General features: G+C 44.4%; 1 protein-coding gene across 1 annotated transcript in view; it reads right to left on the bottom strand.

The window, feature by feature from the left end:
• Positions 1-946: 946 nt before the first annotated feature.
• Positions 947-20,745, bottom strand: part of ZNF217 (zinc finger protein 217) — a 29,446-nt gene continuing 9,647 nt past the window's right edge. The window contains exons 4-7 of the mRNA XM_021712427.1: positions 14,922-16,491; positions 9,203-9,319; positions 6,915-8,474; positions 947-1,382 (exon numbers count right to left, since the gene is read on the bottom strand). Of these exons, the coding sequence (XP_021568102.1) occupies positions 1,312-1,382; positions 6,915-8,474; positions 9,203-9,319; positions 14,922-16,491 (3,318 nt within the window). The 3' untranslated portion in view covers positions 947-1,311. The remainder of the gene's footprint in view (positions 1,383-6,914; positions 8,475-9,202; positions 9,320-14,921; positions 16,492-20,745) is intronic.

Raw genomic sequence — 20,745 nt, 5'->3', positions numbered from 1 at the left:
AAGAACAGGGCCAGAAAAATGAACAGTCCAAATTTATCTTTGAAACAGTTTCTTAATAAAACATTTTGTGGTTGCTAAACCCACGTACTGTTGGATCAAGTCAGCCATGGACACACTAAAGGAACAAAAGTTTAAAATATCGAGTAAGCCAGCTGGTGGCTAGCCTCTCTAAAACCCAAATTGCATGTGCACTGAGAAAAACACTGCTGTTTCAAAACCACCAAAAATGGGAAGACAAAAATGAGATCTAGAAACAGGTTCTCTCTTCCCCAACAACTGGAGGAGTCAGGCGGCCGTTCCTTACAATTGATGTGTCTATACTTCTCTTTAAGATGCCCACAGTTAACCCAAATGCCAGGCATACTAACACTACCAGAGGCAAACCGAAAACATTTCCCCCCAAACCTTTCATTTTCTTTAAAATGACTTCCCAATATTTGTAATACACAGGCATAATTTAGCATTTGTATTTTTATATACTAGCTTAGGCAGATATCCCCCCCATAACTGAATTTTCCTTCAAAAATGATTAATTTGAGAGAAAACTAATTTAAATAACTTCACATACAGTGTAGTACATTTGCTGAGTGTCTGGCTGCTCAAGAGAAGGTTGCTTCTCTGTGGTCACACTCAAAAATCCTACAAACCACCCCACCCCCAGCTGAAGAGCACAGAGGTTCTGGCACAATCTGAAGAGGCCAGGAAGGAGGGGCCTTCCTCAGTTGACATACTGAAATTTTCAATAAGAGTGCCAGATTCAGAATGGCTGGCCCCCATATCCACAGCACACACCTGGAGGGTCAACACCTCCATTCACAATTCTGTTAAGACAACCAGAGATTTCAAAGGATTCAACATAATACAAATCATGAAGAGTTTTGTTAAAAACATACATTGTACATGAAAGAACATGATAGCAGACACTGCTCAACGTGATGAACTATAATAGAGAAAAAGAATATACACAGTGTCTGAACAAGCAGGTTTACAACTTAGGTATTTACAGAGTTTTACCTGAGGTGCAAGCAGTATACTTCTCCCCATCCCACCCCCCAACCCAAATGATTTCTTTTCAGCAGCGCTCAAGTATGCAAAAATCCCATTTCTTATTTGGTCAATTCTAAAAAAAATATTATCTGGGGACAAAATAGAGATTTCCAGTCCCCATCTGTGTACAACCCAACTGTTTCAACTAGTTTTTATTGCTATTTGGTACAAAAGTTAACAGAACAACTTTACACAACTGTAGTGTTCCCAGCATGTTCCTCGTCCGTTGTGTATACAGTACATCACAGCTTATTTCAGTAGCTTTCACCATTCGCTTTCAAGGGATGAACTCAAATTTAGTTTTATGGAGAGAATGCACTTATATCCATCAAGACCTGAGGGGAAAAAGGTTAAGAAGTGATTAAAATAAGAACTGAATACAGTCTAGAAAAAAAAGTTTTTAAGGGTAATAAACAGAACATAAGGGGCCTAGAAATGCAACACATTCAACTTCTGCACTGAGCATCACGAGACTAAACGGACAAGGTGTACTTCCAAGATGACTTAGTGATTGAACCAAGAATCACAATTTAGTAAAAGCTACACTAAGCCTAAAAAGGCAATTGCCACCTACAAGAAACTCTGAAAGTTTATACATTAAGAAAGGAAAACAGGCCAGGTTCGGTGGCTCAGCCTGTAATCCCAGTACTTTGGGAGGCCGAGGCAAGTGGATTGCCTGAGCCTGTGGGTTCAAGACCAGCCTGGGCAACTTTGCAAGACCTCGTCAATACAATGAATAAAAAATTAGCCAGGCGTGGTAATATGCGCCTGTAGTTTAGTTAACTTGGAAGGTTGAGGCGGAAGGATCACAGGAGCCCAGCAGATTGACGCTGGGGTGGCCGGGAGTGTGCCACTGCACTCTAGCCTGGGTGACAGAGTGAGACTCCAACTCAAAAAAAAAAAATAAGAAAGAAAAGAAAATATATGGAACGAACCAAGAATATTTAACAAAACAAACATGACTTAAAATAATCTCCCTCCATCAGGATGAGGTGCTAAAACAGTTTATAACATTGTTTGTTCAGTCAACACCTGTCATGTTATTGATGACACTCCAAGCAAAAGGAACCTCTTCAAGATCAGCTGGTGGCAGCCAACAAACACACAGGTAGGGTGACTGCAAACAGGGGAGGACCATGTGCAGAAGGAAGACCTGGCTCCCAGCAAGGATATCACAGAAAGGACACGTGAGCTGGTCCTGAGATTCACAAGGAGACTGTCAGGCCAGGAGGGTGTGGACAGATGCTCCCAGTGGAAGGAAAGACAAGCACAGCAACCCAGCACTCACAAAGGGGCCACAGACCAGCTGTAATGGATACTACAAGCGATCTATTACTATCATCTGTGCCTTATAGTCCACAAACTAGCTTTTATGCTTTCATCTCATTCCTGTGATGACACCACTTTACTCTCTCTTGCCTGCATATATTATCCTGTGGATGCAGGGCTACACAGCTGCTGCCCAGGGGAACATCATTTCTGTGCCCCACGTGTGGCCCAGTGAAAATATGAAGGGGAGACTCTGCCCTGGACCATGTGCATCTCTTCTTGTCTTCTGGCATCTGGCAGGCTACACTGCTCAGTGAGCATCTGGTGTTGGTTTTGTGGGGCAAAGGGGTGACTGAGAGAGAACTAAATCTGTTCATGAGCCCCATTTTTAATTCCATTGTGTTGTTGAATGAGTCCGAGTATAGCCCAAACTAATAAACTAGCTAAATTAACTAAATAAACCGAACTACCATGCATCATTGTTTTTTTTTTTTTTTTTTTTGAGTCAGAGTCTCCCTCTGTCACCCAGGCTGGGATGCAGTGGCACAATCACATCCACTGTAGCCTCAACCTGCTGGGCTCAGGTGATCTTTCCACCTCAGTCTTCCAAGTAGCTGAAATTACAGATGCGCACCACTACACTCAGCTAATTTTTTTATTTATTGTAAAGACAGGTCTCTCCAAGGTGCCCAGGCTGGTCTTGAATCCCTGGGCTAAGGCAATCCTCTCATCTCCGTCTCCTAAAGGCATGAGCCACCATGCCCTGCCACATACAATTCTGATAATACTACTTGAGCCTAGTAAGACCCATTTGATATGTGAACCAAAAGTCAAAATAAACCTTCTCCTCGCTCCTCTCACAGTTCCTCTTTCCCAACAGAAAAAGATTTGCAAAAGCTCTGAGAAAGCTCTAACTAGAAGGCTGTGCACAGGCTTTGGACCCAAACCAGGCCTCTGCCACATGTGGGCAGCCGGGAGCTCTGAACGTGCTGCCCACCCATGGTTCAGTCTCCTGATCTCTCAAGTGTGCAGTCCCTCCTAATCCCAGGTCACGAACTGTTTCCTCAAGGGGTCAGGCAATAAACAGTTGAAGTTTTGCAGGACACATGGTCTGTCACTGCTGTTACGGCAGGGAAGCAGTCAGACAATATGGAAGCAAATGGGCATGGTCACATTCCAATAAAACCATATTCACAAAGACAGGTGAAAGGCTAGTCTGCTGGGCCCTGACCTAACCCCCCACAACATGGATTAAATGAAGCTTTGATTATAAAACAGTTTATTCAGCTAGGAGTGGTGGCTCATGCCTGTAATCCCAGCACACTGGGAGGCAGAGACAAGAAGACTGCCTGGGCTCAGGGGTTTGAGACTATACTGAGCAACATGGCAAGACCTCATCTCTACAATAAATCATAAAATTAGCCAGACATGGCAGCACATGCCTGTACTTCCAGCTCCTTGGAAGGCTGAGGCAGAAGGATCACCTGAGCCCAGCAGGTCAAGGTTGTGATAGTCGTGAAAGTGCCACTGCACTCCAGCCTGGGCGACAGAATGAAACTCTGACTCAAAAAGAAACAAACAAAAACAAACAAAAAACCACTTTATTCAATGTCTAGCACAAAACACATGTTCAGTCAATTCTAGTCACTATGAAGACTGTTTTTACTATCCTCATCATCACTGATATCCAAAAACCCTGAGCACTCTAAATTGTAAAACACCTAAAAAAAAATAAATAAATTTAAATTTGAAGTAATTTTATGCTGTGCTATATCAAACAAGCTAGGTGGTTGATTTACAATTAAGTAAAATCAATACATTAAATTTAATTAAACATACGCTCACCTTTTTCCCCCAAATTAGGAAATCATGTCTTCTTGTCATTTGGTCGATAATGTGCATTTCCAATAAAATTCTCATAGTTTCTCTTTTGTAGCATGCTGCTAGATAAGTGTTGGTATGACACAGGCCTTTTTCCTGGTTGGAAAAAAGGGGCAAAGAACACTTAGAGTAAAAGTCAAGCAACTAGGTAAGATGCACAAGGGTTGTTAGAGGTCGATTGTTAAAATTCCTAACACAATCTACAAGTCACACATGTATGTTTGCATAGCTACAGCTGAATTGTTTTTTATGAGAACATTTGCTAGCACAGAATTTTGTTGAAATCACTAAAGCTAAAAATATCTGGGTTCTCGGTTGTCATTAGAAAGAATTAAAAGACAAAACAAATGGTAGCCTAAATATTTTAAGCATATACACATCATGAACCACAACTGTTTAGAAGTTTAAAAAAAAATGTAAAAGAAGATTTAACATTGCAACACTCAGGAGACCTTTCCCCTCAGATAGAGACAGTTTTGATTCATGTCCATTTTAAGCACTGTGGTGGGGAAAAAAATGACGACTAAATCAGCAAAAATTACTGATCCATTACTATTTTTATAAAATCCACTGGAGTGTGTGAAAGTAGTTGTTTTTTAATTTACTATCCCTACCAGACCAAAGTCAGGCACTCCTCGACAGAACGTTGCCACCACACAGAATTCTTAATTGGAAACTAACACAAAGTGAAAGGCTTAAAACAAATCTTGTCTCTTTGGGGCAACACAAACCAGCAGAGCTTATATCCGATAAAGGAAGGTGCTGTGGTTTGATCAAATCCACCAAGGGGGACCTGAGCCAGGACGGGACTCTCATGCACAGGTGATGTGCCAGATCTCTTGACCAAATGCTGTCACCAGAAAAATGTTTCCATGGGAGACTCCACGGCATCTACAAGGGTTACGATTTACACATATGGGAAAATAATGTTATTTTTAAATTCACTTAATAGTTGTCCCTTAGGGCACAGTGGTTCAAGCTTGTAAACTCAGCACTTTGGGAGGCAGAGGCAAAAGGATTGCCTAAGTCCAGGGGTTCAAAATCAGCCACGGAATGCCCAGCCTGTTTACTTAATCGTTTAGGGAATAAAGACAAAGGAAAAAAGTATGTATATGTTCAATACAGACACAACCACCCATTTTTTTTTTCCAAATATTTTCCATCTGCAACTGGTTGCATCCATCGATGGGGAACTTGAGAACACAGAGACTGATTGTATTTAACTGAGATTGAACAGGCATCACAACTCTAGAAGGCCTGACACAAAGCCCTGACGAGAGAAGTGCCTGAGCCCATGGGTTTGAGGCCAGCCTGGGCAACTTGGCGAGACCTCGTCTCTACAATAAGTCAAAAAATTAGCCGGGCTCGGTGGCTCAGCTTGTAATCCCAGTGCTTTGGGAGGCCGAGGTGAGCGGATTGCCTGAGCCCGCGGGTTCGAGACCCGCCTGGGCAACTTGGCAAGTCCTCATCTCTATAATAAATCAAAATGAGCCAGGCTGGTAGCGTGCGCCTATAGTTCCAGCTACTTGGAAGACTGAGGCGGAGGATCGCCGGAGCCCAGCAGGTCAAGGCTGCGGTGGCTGGGAGCGGCCACTGCACTCCAGTCTGGGCGACAGAGTGAGACTCCAACTCAAAAAAAAAAAAAAATAAGATAAAATAAAAATTAGCCTGGCATGGTGGCTCACACCATGCGACCCAGCTACTCAAGAGGCTGAGATGGGAGGACAGCCCGAGCTCAGGAGGTCGAGGCTGAAGTAAGCCGTGATCATGCCACTGCACTCCAGCCTGGGCAAGAGAGTGGGAGTCTCAAAAACATACAATTTAAAAAATACATAAGCCGGGCTCGGTGGCTCAGCCTGTGATCCCAGCGCTTTAGGAGGCTGAGGTGAGTGGATTGTCTGAGCCCGCGGGTTCGAGACCCACCTGGGCAACTTGGTGGAGACCTCATCTCTACAATAAAATCAAAAAATTAGCCAGGCGTGGTAGCGCACGTGTGTAGTTTCAGCGACTTGGAAGGCTGAGGTGGAAGGATTGCCAGAGCCTAGTGGTCGAGGCTGCGGTAGCTGGGAGCGTGCCACTGCACTCCAGTCTGGGTGACAGAGTGAGACTCCAACTCAAAATAAATAAAATAAAATAAAAAACACAGCCGGGCTCAGTGCCTCAGCCTGTAATCCTGCGCCTTTGGGAGGCTGAGGTGAGTGTATTGCCTGAGCCCGCGGGTTGGAGACCCGTCTGGGCAGCAAGACCTCATATCTCTACAATAAATCAAAAATCAAGCCGGGCTCGGTGGCTCAGCCTGTAATCCCGCGCCTTTGGGAGGCTGAGGTGAGTGGATTGCCTGAGCCCGCGGGTTTGAGACCCGCCTGGGCAGCGAGACCTCATCTCTACAATAAATCAAAAAAATCAGCCAGGCGTGGTGCGCATGCCTGTAATTCCGGCTACTTGGAAGGCTGAGGCGGAAGGATCGCCGGAGCCCAGCAGGTCTACAGAGTGAGACTCCGACTCAAAAAAAACAAAAAAAAAAATCAGCTAGGCATGGTAGCACATGCCTGTAATTCCGGCTACTCGGAAGGCTGAGGCGGAAGGATTGCCGGAGACCAGCAAGCGAGGCTGCAGTGACTGGGAGTGGCCACTGCACTCCAGTCTGGGCGACTGAAACTCCAACTCAAAAAAAAAAAAACACATAAACACACATGCATGATGCCCCGATACAATACCTTCTAGCGCTGAACTGGATGCTGGACTGCTGGCGGGTCCACATGTGAACAATGGCCCAGCGCCACCACCATAGGGCTTCTGGACAGTCAGCATGCTGGGAGCATCCACCTCACCGGAGCTCAGGAACCTGGCTTTGGGGGGCAATATTGGCGAGGGGCACACACACTCTGGAGGCAGCAACGACGTGATGCCTCGGACCACGTGGTACTTGGGGAGGTCGTAGCCTCTGCGGTAGTTGGGCCCAGGCTGGTCGACGTCAAGAGTGACCAAACCAGACTTCAGTCTTTTTGGAAGGGGCTCTCCAAATTCTGCTGTGGCATTGCTCGTATTCCGATTACAAAAGTAATCTCTTCCTGGAGGGGCCCACGGGCTGTCGTTCTTCGGAGGGTAGTCAAAGGCGCCATTGACATTACTGCTGCCGAGGGCGGGCTGAGGAGCGGCTACCATGAGAGGCTTTAACTTTGTCTCGGGTCTTTTTGTTTTATCCGGTGCGGGAGAAACACTGGCTTTAGAAAACATCTCAGACTGCTGCTGTCTGGCAGTGGCAGCACCCTGGCCCCCGATGCCCTGCGGTAGCCGATGGGACTTCAGGTTGCTTGGGGCTAAAGTGCTCGAGTCCATTCCTGAAGCCAGAGGGGCCTTGCCTGGCCCAAGTGGGCTCTGTTTTACCTTCTCCGACGGCAGGGACTTGGACTGCACTGGGAAGGCAGACTTGGGCTTGGGTTTGTGGAGACTAGACAGGGGAGGCACATCTTTTCCCAGCAAGGCTGGTGGGCATCCAGTGCGCCTGCTTCTAAGCAGAGATTTGCTGCGACAGTTTTTATGAATGTCGGGATTGTATTTATGTTCTAGTCTCTGGTGCATCATTAAAACTTCTGGATAAAATGTCTTGAAGGTACAAAACGGGCAGGTGATACTTGGCATTAAACTTTTACTCAAAGAAATGGCCGGACAACTGTGAAGAGCCCCAAGGGACAAGTTTAAAGGTTTCTCAAGACAATCGGGGCTCGGCTTGTATTTGCAGTCTGCTGCAATCTCGGTTTTCTTCTCTTTGGAGTTGATGTCAGCGTTAGGGGTGGCACTGCCGTCAGGAGGAGGAGTGACAGCCGCTTCGGTTTTACAGATGAGGTGATTTGTCTGAGGTTCAATCGCCGGTCTCTTTTTTAACATGTCCAGGAAAGCAGGGGTAGTATTTTTGTTCACCTTCTCCGCAGTGTCATCGGCTGCATTTTTATGGAAATCCTGAGTATCTTTGTGTGCTGGTGAGAGGACAGCACTGCCCAGAACATTCTGAAACACAGAAGGCATCTCCTTCAGCTGCTTTGCAGGTGGACTGCCCTTTACATCTTTGGCACCATCAAAAAATCTTTTCAAATTTTTGGTCTGCGCACTGTCGGCAGCTAATAGTACATCTTCCGGGTCCTGACTTTTGCCGTCATTCTTGGCTTCAGCAGCAGCATCGATCTGCTTATCCTTGTGATGTCTCTCCAGGTGATACCTCAGGGATGTTTTCTGGGCTGCAGCATAGTCACAAAATTCACATTTGTATGGTTTTTCACCTAAAACAAGAAATGATGCTCTCTTAACAGAAGTTTACAAGAAGTATCAATAAGTCTTTGGAAACTAGAAGAATCTATTATTGAGAAAACCTGGGTTTTTTTCCCTTTCCCTTCTCTATCTAATGATCTTCATACTCAGGATTTCTCTTGAGGTTTACTTTATCACCCTTCCTATATTGAATATTTGAAACTTTGAACACAAACTTTAAATAGAAAAATAAAATAACAGCAATGCTTCTAATTTATATTATCTTCCCAAGAGCCCTATGGAAGTGAATATTACTATTCTACTTTCACAGCTAAAAAAATAAAATAAAATAAAATAAAAGGGTTAAATAACTTGGCCAAGGCTGCACCGCTAGTAAATGAAAGAGGTGAAATTCAAGTCCACGCAGCTTCCTACACCATGACGTTACAGCTGCTTCTGCAATCGAAAGACTATTGAATATATTTTCATTTCATTCTAAGGTGTAAAGATATAGAAAAGATGCATTTCAAAATATTGGGGGTTTTAAAAATATGAGAATCAGGATACAGTAATCACAAACTAAACAAGAAATTAACTACAAAACAAACAAGCTACAGTGGTACTAAAAGAATAAAAATAACAGCTGCAATCAACACAATATACATCTATTCATAGGCTACTCCAATGACTAACAATCTGAACAAGAAATCAGAGAATGACATAAGTTTTAACTAATACATGTTAAAAAAAAGTTCTTTACCTGTGTGCGTTCTGAGATGAATATTGAGGTAATAATTTGAACGGAAAAACTTTCCACAATAACTACACTCTCTTGAGGATGTAAGATGCTTTATTTTTCCTCCATCATCATTTTTATCTTAAAGCGGAAACAAAAATATTTGTAAGAAGGCGGCTGAAGCACATGAAAAAGGCATTTTGACTTAAATATTTTGGATATAAACATCTCTGAAAAGCATGAAAAAATTGTTATATTAATACTATAGAATCAAAAAGGCTAAAAACACACTAAATGCTATTCTGAAGTTGTTTGAAACTTTGTTTTATAACATGTGCACTATATGTGTAGGTTTTTTCTTTTTTGGGTATAGCAGAGTACACCACTAGAGATTCAGTTATTTGCCTAATCACAAGCGAGATCATATTTTTGTTTTGTTTTGAGTTGGAGTCTCTGTCACCCAGGCTGGAACGCAGTGGCATGCTCATGGCTACCACAGCCTCGACTTCCTGGGCAATACTTCCCCCTCAGCCTTCCAAGTAGCTGGAACTACAGGCACGTGCCTCCATACCCGGATAATTTTTTTATTATAGAGACGAAGTCTTGCCATGTTGCTCAAGCTGGTCTCAAATTCCTGGACTCAGGCAATTATCTTGCCTCTGCCTCCCAAAGTGCTGGGATTTCAGGCATGAGCCACGTGCCCTGCAAGAAAGATCATTTAACAGATTGAACTGCATGGGCAGCTTCCTGTTCTCAACAACTCCGAGCAAGCAGGACCTGGCCACCTGAAGATGGGTGCACCACACTGGCTGCAAAAGCCATCTTCTTCAGAATAAGTAACTTAAAAAACAAGCCAGTGGGCCGGGCGCAGTGGCTCACACCTATAATCCCAGTACTTTGGGAAGCCGAGGTGAGAGAGTTGCCTGAGCCCACAGGTTAGAGACCAGTCTGGGCAACTTGGAGAGACTGCATCTCTATAAATAAATCAGAAAAAAATTAGCAGGGCACAGTGGCATGCACCCGTAGTTCCAGCTACCTGGAAGGCTGAGGTGGAAAGATCGCCTGAGGCCAGCCTGGGTGACAGAGTGAGACTTCGACTCAAAAAAAAAAAAGAAAAAAAGAAAACGAGCCAGTATAAACTGTCAATTCTTCTAACCACCTGTAAGAAAAATACTTTTTAATCTTAAGATTACACAAGTTACCACTAGAGGGTAGCAAGCACAACCTAATCGCAACAGAAAATAAATTTTAGTATTGGACAAACACCTAGGAAAGTTTGTGAAAACTTAATAAAGTTTTGGAAAGCAGATGATATTGTCCACAGCACTCACGTGGGCAAAACAGAGCTGACAAATCAAAATCTGTCCCTAAATAACAATGTGTTAAACTTTGAACTTCAACCTTTGCAGGATAATCACGACAGTGTGTCCTATCTGCGACAGGAGAAGCCCACTGGGCCTAATTACAGGATGACTAGACTGCAAATGCACACAGCCTCCAAGAGACAGTCAGATGTGCCTCAATGAAAACATCACCCACCAAAATGAAAGTGTAAGTTCCAATAAAAGTCCCCTCATTGCCGGGTGCGGTGGCTCACGCCTGTAATTCCAGCACTTTGGAAAGCAAAGGCGAGAGAATTTCACGAGCCCACGGGTTCGAGACCAGCCTGGGCAACATGGTGAGACCTTGTCTCTACAATAAATCAAAAAATTAGCAGGATGTGGTGGCACACACCTGTGGATCCAGCTACTTGGAAGGCTGAGGCAGGACTGCCTGAGCCCAGCAAGTTGAGGCTGCAGTGGCCATGAGTTTGCCACTGCACTCCAGCCTGGGTGACAGAGACCCCTCATTGCAGATCCTATTATATACATTACAATATGAATGACTACAACAAAAGTCTGGCCAACTCTTAAATACTAGCATGATTCAACTGGTCATTTTGCCTTGCAAAACTGTTATGTCCAATTAAAAGGCCTCTTCCCTGTTCCTTCTGCATCTTGTGTATGTAGATTGCTTACAGCTTACTAATTTTAAAAAGCAGCTGGCCAGACGTGGTGGCTCAAGTCTATAATCCCAGCACATTGGGAGGCTGAGGCGAGCGGAGTGCCTGGGCCCATGGGTTCAAGACCAGACTGGGCAACTTGGCAGAGTGAGACCAATAATAAATAAATCTACAATAAATAAAAAACTTAACCAGGTGTGGTAGCATGCAACTGTAGTTCCGGCTACTTGCAAGGCTGAGGCAGAAGGATTGCCTGAGCCCAAGGAAGTCGAGGCTGCAGTGGCCATGAGCATGCCACTGCACTCTAGCCTTGGTGACAGAGTGAGACTCCAACCCAAAAAAAAAAACAAAAACCAAAAAGAAGCAGCTGACAGGCACACCTCAATGAGCCTTCAGAGAGAGAAGACAGGACTCTCCATTTCTATTATTCCTAATCTCCCCTCTAGGGAAAGTATATCCATCTATAAGACAGAGACAAGCCTTGATCTAAAGAGGTATCGTAATTATTTTGTTTGTTGATCTCCTAAAAGTAAATCTAAAGAAAGCCAGGCTGACAGCACAATAAGATAAATCTAACTATAGAAACCACATAATAATAGAGACAAGTTTGGAAAAATCCATTTCCTAAACATAGAATGCCCAGCTTTCTTTCTTACAATCATGCCGAGCTAGCTGGATTTACGGCAGATTTGCACCTTGTTGCAATTTCCTACTCCTAACTATGTGTCAGGATTTATGGGACCTTGCATCATATCCAAAAAGCTATGAAATGCCTTGACTATAGAACAAAGAACATGACATTTCCACATCTACCTGGCTCCTTCCTGCTCTTTCAAGCATCATCTTTGACTTTACAGTGGTATTTACCTTTGTTTACTTTTATTTTGTTGAGTCAGAGTCTCACTCTGTCAACCAAGCTGGAGTGCAGTGGCAGGCTCATGGCCAACAGTCTTGACATCCTGGACTCAGGTAATCCTTCCACCTCAGCCTTCCAAGTAGCTGGAACCACAGATGTGCGCCACCACACCTGGCTAATGTTTTTATTTATTATAAAAATGAGGTCCGCCAAGTTGCCCAGGCTGCTCTTGAACCCCTGGTTTCAGGTAATCCCCTTGCCTCGGCCTCCCAAGTACTAGGATTACAGGCATAAGCCACCGCACCCAGTTCAGTGGTGTGTTTTTAAAAAAAAAAAGACTGCAAACTTTTTACAAATAGGCTGTTAAAATTATCCCTGGGAGGTGGAAGACAAGGGATGGTGAGCCAATTTTGCCAACAGGGAATTGGGGCAAAGAGAAGTTAAGCAATATGTAATTGGTCACAAAACAATGCAGTGGCAGAACCAGAACAAGTGTGGCACTCCACCTGTGACCAGGTACTCAACCCTCCCTGATGGTTTCCCACCCCACCTCCTGGGGACTGGCCATTGCATTTCTTGCAGGACACTGGGGTGTTTCATGGGGACCCCAAACAGTACTGACACCAGTAGAAGTCACTTAGCCAAGTAGAAGCCTGTGTTAAAAGTCTTTTTTTTTTAAACATTTTATTTATTTATTTATTTAGAGTTGGAATCTCACTCTGTCACTCAGGCTGGAATGCGGTGGCACGCTCATGGCCACCCCAGCGCCGAACTGCTGGGCTCTGGCGATCCTTCCACCTCAGCCTTCCAAGTAGCCAGAACTACAGGCACATGCTACCACGCCCAGCTAGTTTTTTTTTTTTTTTTTAACTTATTGTGGAGATGAAATTTCACCAAGTTGCCCAGGCTGGTCTCGAACCAGTGGGCTCAGGCAATCCACTTGCCTCTGCCTCCCAAAGTGCTGGTATTATAGGCTGAGCCACTGAGCCCTAAAAGTCATTTTTAAATGTCATGAAGACATCATAATGTATTTTCTAAATTCCTGAAAACTGAAGAGTTGTAGAAGGCTAAGTGCTAGGTCTCCTATCTCCCAGAAAACTCAAAACATCCTAAATATTTGATATTAAAAACTATTGCTCTCAGCCAGGCGTGGTGGCTCATGCCTATAACCCCAGCACTTTGGGAGGTGGAGGCCAGAAGATTGGCTGAACCACAGGTTCGAGACCAGCCCGGGCAACATGGTGAGACCTAGTCTCTATGATAAAACAAAAAAATTAGCCAGGTGTGGTGGTGCACGTCTATAGTTTCAGCCACTTGGAAGGCTGAGGTGTAAGGATAGCCTGAACCCAGCAGGTAGAGGCTGCGGTGCCTATGAGTGTGCCACTGCACTCCAGCCTGGGGGACAGAGTGAGACTCCGACTCAAAAAAAATAACAACTGCCCTCTTATGTTCACATGATCAGGAAAAAAACTACCATTAACTAAGAACAAAAGGGTCCAACACAACATGTCAGATGCACTGTGGTCTCAGAGTCCTCAGAGGACGTCAAACACCCAGTCAAGTTACACTCAGATGAGGAAAAGGCGTCTGTTACAACACAAGGCCTCTCTGATAAGATGGAGTCTCAAAGGCCAATTCATGTTCTCATCATTCACTGAAAAGTTTACAGAGCAGATGAGATTTCTCAAAAATATGTTTGAAGCTGGGTTCGGTGGCTCAGCCTGTAATCCCGCGCCTTTGGGAGGCTGAGGTGAGTGGACTGCCTGAGCCCGCGGGTTCAAGATCCACCTGGGCAACTTGGCGAGACCTCATCTCTACAATAAATCAAGAAATCAGCCAGGCGTGGTAGCGCATGCCGGTAATTCCGGCTACCAGGAAGGCTGAAGCGGAAGGATTGCCGGAGCCCAGCAGGTCGAGGCTGTGGTGGCCGGGAGCGGCCACTGCACTCCAGTCTGGGTGACAGAGTGAGATGCCAACTCAAAAAAAAAAAGAATATCCTTGGCTCCAGTTGATGATCATTCCCAGCACCCCTTTATGACCACTAGAAATTCATTCGGAATAAATGTCTGAGAACTAGGTTTGACATACAGGAAAGTTCACTGCTGTAAAAACAGCTTGTTTTGACAGATAAGATCAGGAATGTCAGAAACACTTAAGTGAAGGCTAGGGCCTCTCAATCGCGATACTACTGGCATTTGGGGCCAGATAATATTTTGATGAGGAGGCTGTCTCGTGCCTTTCACGGGGTTTAGCAGTGTCCGTGGTCTCTGCCCACTGGATGCCAGCATGCTCACACAAGCACACCCATACCCACATGTGTATACACGCACACACACACAAAGACAGTTGTGACAACCAAAAAATGTCTGCAGTCATTAGCAGGTGTCAAATGGGGATAAAATCAAGTCAGTTAAGAAGCAGTACTTTAGGCTGATGCACGAGTTATGAAAATGTGTTTTTTGTGAACAAAACATAAAATCACAGAATTTTCAGAACAAGGAGAAACCCTGATAGGCCTTTTAACTCAACCCTGTTATTACAGAAAAGAGAAAATTAAGGCCCTGAGAGGTTAAAGGACTTATACAGAGTGATACCAAAGAGAGCCTGGACTTGACCCTGGGGAAACAGGACAGAGGGGGAAACAGACGGGGGTGGCAGGGGAAAGGACAGAGAGGGGAACAGGCCAGAGGGGGCAACAGATCAGAGCGGAGAACAAGCCAGTGGGAGAACAGAAAAGAGGAGGGAAAAGGACAGAGAGCGGAACAGGAAAGAGGGGGAAATAGAATAGAGAGGGAAACAGGACAGAGGGGGAAACGGGACAAAGGAAGAGCAAGACAGAGGGGGAACAGGAAGAGGAGAGAACAGGACATGCCCCAGCAGCTTACCCAAGTGGAGCCCTTCAGGAAGCCCATCCTCAGATCCATCTTCAGAACCACCTTCCCCTCGATCCACGGCCCCATTTTCATCCAGAGGCGTGGCAAGGTCCGGAGAGCACGTCCCAGGCTGCCTTCCATCGACCGACGTGGTGGGCGACTCCACATCCACTCGCCGGTCCTTCTTGTGGACCCTGGAGTGCAAGACCAGCTGGTGGTAGGTTCGGAAAGCCTTGCCACACTCAGAGCAGTGTGTCGGCTTCTCTTTGTTGCCGGACAACTTGGGGTCCGCGTCCCCAGAAGGCACTTCACCATTGGAGTGTCGGGACTTCTCTTTATCTTGCGAGATGCCTGTACAACTGTTTTTATTTGTTTTGGACTTTCCAGAACCTTCCGAATGGCTTTTACTGGCGCTCCAAATTTCTCCAAGTTCCTTATCCGAACTGGAGTCATCATTGTCGGTGCTTCCTTCCTGCCCCGATTCCTTCACTTCTTCTTGGCCAACAGCAACTTTTCCTTTGGTGGCCAACTGCCAAGCCTGGTAGGTGGTGAACGGGTCCAGCTGGGGGATCCGCTTCACAAGCTTCTTCACGGTTTCAGGATGAGACTTGGGTCTTAGGTTTAAAAATTGCAGGAACTCCTCCCTCGGAGATGGCATTCCCTCGGGCTGAGAGTCTGTCTGTGTGCTGCTGGTACCGGAAGCAGATTTTTTTGTGTGCATCTTGCTGTGCTCAATTAGACTTTCTTTATTTGGAAATAGGAAGCCACAAACCATGCATATTTTGTAAGGAGATGAGATGCTCTCAGCCGCGTGCACCTGCACCACCTCGTTGATGGTCGCTGGACTGTCCAAGCCTTGCTGCAATTTGCTCCTGGATCCGGATTTGCCATTATGTGTCCGCATGTGATTCTTAAGAAACCACGGCTCCTTAAATCTTCTTCCGCACATGTTACACCCGTATGTGAAAGAGTCCTTGTGTTTCTTCATGTGGATCTCAACATCAAAAGCGACTCTAAATGTCTGCCCACACACCTCACAGCTAAAGTCTTCGTTCTCCTTGCAATTCTTGTCCTTTGGAGGTTCTGCCCGCACTTGACTCTTATCAAGAGGACTGAGATACTCTGCTTCGACCCGCAGAACTGCTGGTTCACACAGGGTGGGCCGATGCTGCATTAAGACATGCTTGTTAAGGTCTTCTGAATGTGTGAAGGTCTGACTGCAGAACATGCAGTCCAAGGGCGTGTACCCCTCGATCTGGATGACATTTTTTTCTTGCGGAGCTCTGAAGGGAACAGCAGCAGTCCCTTTTATTGACATGGCATCCTCTATCTCCATCTGGGTGCCAAGAGAATTGCCCATCACTTCTGGTCCATCCATGTACACTAAGAGGGACTGAGTTGGCATGTTTCCTGTCACTTGAGACTGACTGTATATAATCAGACTCTCTAAGTTCTGTTGGGGAATTGCTGGAGTTGGAATAAGGCCACTTGCAAGACTTGTCACTTGCACCTCCAGCAGTCCTGGGCTCCAGAACCAGAGCAAATATTTATTATAAATGTTCAAAAGAAAGTATAGAATCCTCTAACTTCTTATCTTCAGAAGTTTTAGGAAGCTCAGTGATGGTGTCACTGGTTCTTTCCACAAACAAGGCATACACTCCCCAAAGCTTTGATTCAAATACGAATCAGCACGGAGCATCAGTTCTCTTTGTCTCCATTGAGTGAGTGAGTCAATTGAGCAAGAAGTCAATCCCAGCAACCTGGAGACAAGGGATTTCCAAACCCTGGAGGAAAAAAAATACAAACGGTTAGCTTCACTCAGGAGAGGCTGTGTGGGTGATTCAGTCTTTTCCATGCAGCAGGGAAGGCTGCTACTCTAATTGCTTCACTTTTAACTAATATACAGTGCATCCTGTTAAACATGCTTGTTAATTAAATCACTGGCATTTTATTCAGTCAGTACACTTATTAAATCAGAATTGAATCCAGTTACGAAACTTAAGACACAGTACTTCACTGATCTAAATCTAAAATGTCAAGTTTTAGGACCAAAAGGTAAATTCAGCTGAATACTTTTTTTTTTTTTTTTTTTTTTTGAGTCGGAGTCTCACTGTCACCCAGGCTGAAGTGAAGTAGCACGCTGGGCTACCACAGCCTCAACCTGCTGGGCTAACACGATCCTTCCGCCTCAGCCTTCCAAGTAGCTGGAACTACAGGCACGCACCACCATGCTCAGCTAATTTTTTGATTTATGGTAGAGAAGAGGTCTCACCAAGTTGCCCAGGCTGGTCTTGAACCCCTGAACTCAGGCAATCCTCTCACCTCAGTCTCCCAAAATGCTGGGATTACAAGCCAGAGCCACTGTGCCCAGCCTTGAATACATTTAATATCACTAAAATACTCATCATATCCTTTAAGCAGCCTTCCCAATCTAAAACCTATATAAATTGTGAAAAATAAAATGATAAAATTGGCCGGGCACGGTGGCTCATGCCAATAATCCCAATACTTTGGGAGGTCAAGGCCGGAGGATTGAGGCAGAGTTCAAGACCAGCCTAGGCAACATAGTGAGACTTAATCTCAACAAAAATTTTTTAAAAGTTAGTCCAGGATTGTTGTGTGCACCTGTAGTCCCAGCTACTTGCAGGGCTGAGGTGGAAGGATCATTTGGGCCCAGGAGGTCGAGGCTGAGGTGAGTCGTGAAGACACTGCACTCCAGCCTGAGCCAAATTAAGGCCCTGACTCAAAAAAAAAGACAGAATTAAATCACTTTTTGGTAAAAATTCCAAGGTCAGTGCTTAAAATAACATACAAAGAAATCTACATACAAGAAACATGCCCAAACACACTCTCAAAGATTACATATACAGAGATCAACAACATAAGCACAGAAAAATAGGATCCTTTTCTAAAATGTCCATTCAAGAAATAGGAACACCTCAGAATGGTCACTCATCTTGCCTAGTGGGACCTCGACCTAGATACTTTAAACCTTCAATCCACTAAATCTCTGTTGGCTTTCAACAAGCATCGGTAGGGCTTCCTAGTCCAAACAACAAACAAGGAAATACATATACAAGGTCACCTTGTGAATGTACACACTTAAATCCTCAGCAGAGTTGTTCCAACATGGCACAGTCTCTCATCAGAGAATGGGTCTTCTTGCTTTTTAATCCGCCTTCACATTGTGAGTGGTCAGGTGGAAAATGGATGCTAGCACTGATTTAGAAGTTAATTTTCACTCAAGAAGAATTAACTTCTTAAGCCAATACCCGTCACCTTTATGGCAAACACAGGAACTGTTTTTATGGTCTCAACTTTTTAAAACTTAAGTCAGGGAAAAAAAAAAAAAAAAAACTTAAGTCAGTTACCTTTATCCCAGAAAACAAAAAGACAAGTAAACAACTCCCAGTAGTCAGTGTTAAAAAAAAAATTTAAAAAATAACTCAACTTCCCTTCTCTCCACTTCCCTAAAGAGCAAAGAAGGGCTTCGTAGGCTCAGGGAAGAAGCATCTCTTCCCCATCTTTACACTCCAAGAAAGAAATGTTCATACTTGGTTTTATCTTCAGTTTTGAATAGATCTTCAACATAAACTTTTCTAAGTAAGACTGAAGATCAAAGATTCGGGTATAGAAAGAACAGTACTGAAGTTTTTATCTTAATTTCTCAATCTTCTCTTTGTTGCCATCACAATGGACGATAAACACAAGGGTCAGTTACCAGCTTGCTGTGATATAACAGAACATTCTAGAAACTGAGTTCTAGTCTGGTTAAGTCACAGCCTTAAAGTTGTCACCACCACATACCTCATGCTTCTGTATCTATTTAATGCAGTTGGTTACACTACAGGATGGTCCTTAACAGTTCCAAAATACTATGGTTTGGGAGATAGATCTACATACTTATAAATTATTCAGTGACTCTGCTAATCTGAAGAGTAAAAGATAATTGGATATGGTACTGATTATATAGATTTCTATGTAGTCCTTTGTTCATTCAACAAGTATTTACTACAAATGTTCTAGAAAAACAGTGGTCAAACTCTGACAACACTTTTTTCACTGGTCAACAGCTAAATGAAACTATTCAATGAATTCTATAAAGCCTCATTTAGTTGAGGTTCTTCCTACTTTTAGATGCTAATATACACTTTTTAAAAAATCACATATTGCCATAGTGAGAAATAGTGATTTTTTTTAATGTCCTGAGATTTGACAAATTTACAGTAAGTCCCTTCTCAGGTGAGAATTTAAAAAAACATCAGGTCTCAACATTTAGAAAGATGATATGGTTCCAATTTTTACCTCTGAAATTTTCAAATTTCTGGGTAAAGTCATCACTGTCATCCTGTAACACAAGCCCTTCTAAGATGACTGCACAGGAGTAAACACTGATAAAGACGGCAGGGTGAGAAGGGATCTGATGAGGAGCCCCCACTGTGCCGAGCGAGTGAGCAACCTGGGAGACCTGGAGATGCACGAGGTTCCAGGCCAAGGGGTCTCCTTGTGGGATCGGACAAGCAAGAATAGACTCTGGGCCAAACAAGTGCTTCTTCCAGAGAATCTTCTAGGACAGGTTCTGATAATCATGACTATCAACTATCAACTGTGCTGAGTCCCAGACAACCTGGGTCACAGAAATCCTTACTCATCCTAGAGGCACCTTCCTGGACTGCCCAACCCACCCCATCCCATCCCATCTCACTCTGTCACGCTCAGAGATGACTTCCTCTGACAACTTTTGCCCAGATCTGAAACCATCCGGTTGATTCGTTTGCTTGTAATTGCCTTTCTCTCCCACCCCTTTCAGGTAAGATCCTGAGGACAAAGACCCTGTTGTCCCCAGTGCCTGGCACAGGGTCAGGACCTCAACAAGCCCCTGATGAATAAACATCACGTAACTAATATGGGCTTGGACTCAGTATGCGCATGTTTGGCTAGTCACTAACCATAGCTGATTGGATAGTAATATTAACTTGAATGTTCATCAAAACTTCCACATGGCTATCTGTGGGTGCTATCTAATTACTATTCTGCCACCTCAAGAATGTCATTAAAAAATCGTATTTAAAGCCGGGCTCGGTGGCTCAGCCCGTAATCCCGCGCTTTTGGGAGGCTGAGGTGAGTGGATTGCCTGAGCCCGCGGGTTCGAAACCCGCCTGGGCAGCGAGACCTCATCTCTACAATAAATCAAAAAAATCAGCCGGGCGTGGTAGCGCATGCCTGTAATTCTGGCTACTCGGAAGGCTGAGGCGGAAGGATCGCCAGAGCCCAGCAGATCGAGGCTGCGGTGGCCGCGAGCGGCCACTGCACTCCAGTCTGGGCGACAGAGTGAGACTCCAACTCAAAAAAAAAAGAAAGAAAGGGATTGGCAATAGTGGGAAACTGCCAGGAAGGGGGCATGGGATTGGCAGTTGAGGGAAACTGCCAGGGGAGAGAGGGCACACCTCATCAACAAGGATACCTGCATAATGAATATTTGTATACCTAACCCTGAATTGTACTCCTCATCTTTCAAATAAAATAATAAAATAAAATAAGACTCCACGTGTAAGGGTGATCACTTATCTCTGGTTTTTTCACTTAACAGTTTCACTGAGCATAACTACTGCAAGTTCATCCCTATTTTTACCAATGGCAGTATTTCACTCTTGTGTATGGAGAAATAGTACTCTGTTGTATATATCTGCCCCATTTTCTTTATCCACTCATGGATTGATGAATGTTTATATTGATTCTACAGCTTGACTCCTGTGATTAGTGCTACAGGGGATATAGGATTGCAGAAATCTTCAACGTACTGATCATATTTCCTATGAAAATATACCCAGCAGGA

The sequence above is a fragment of the Carlito syrichta genome, unplaced genomic scaffold (assembly GCF_000164805.1).
Source record: "Carlito syrichta isolate Samal-C Ts95f unplaced genomic scaffold, Tarsius_syrichta-2.0.1 Scaffold303263, whole genome shotgun sequence".
Lineage (NCBI taxonomy): Eukaryota > Metazoa > Chordata > Mammalia > Primates > Tarsiidae > Carlito > Carlito syrichta.
This window is presented reverse-complemented; position numbering and strand designations above follow the sequence as displayed.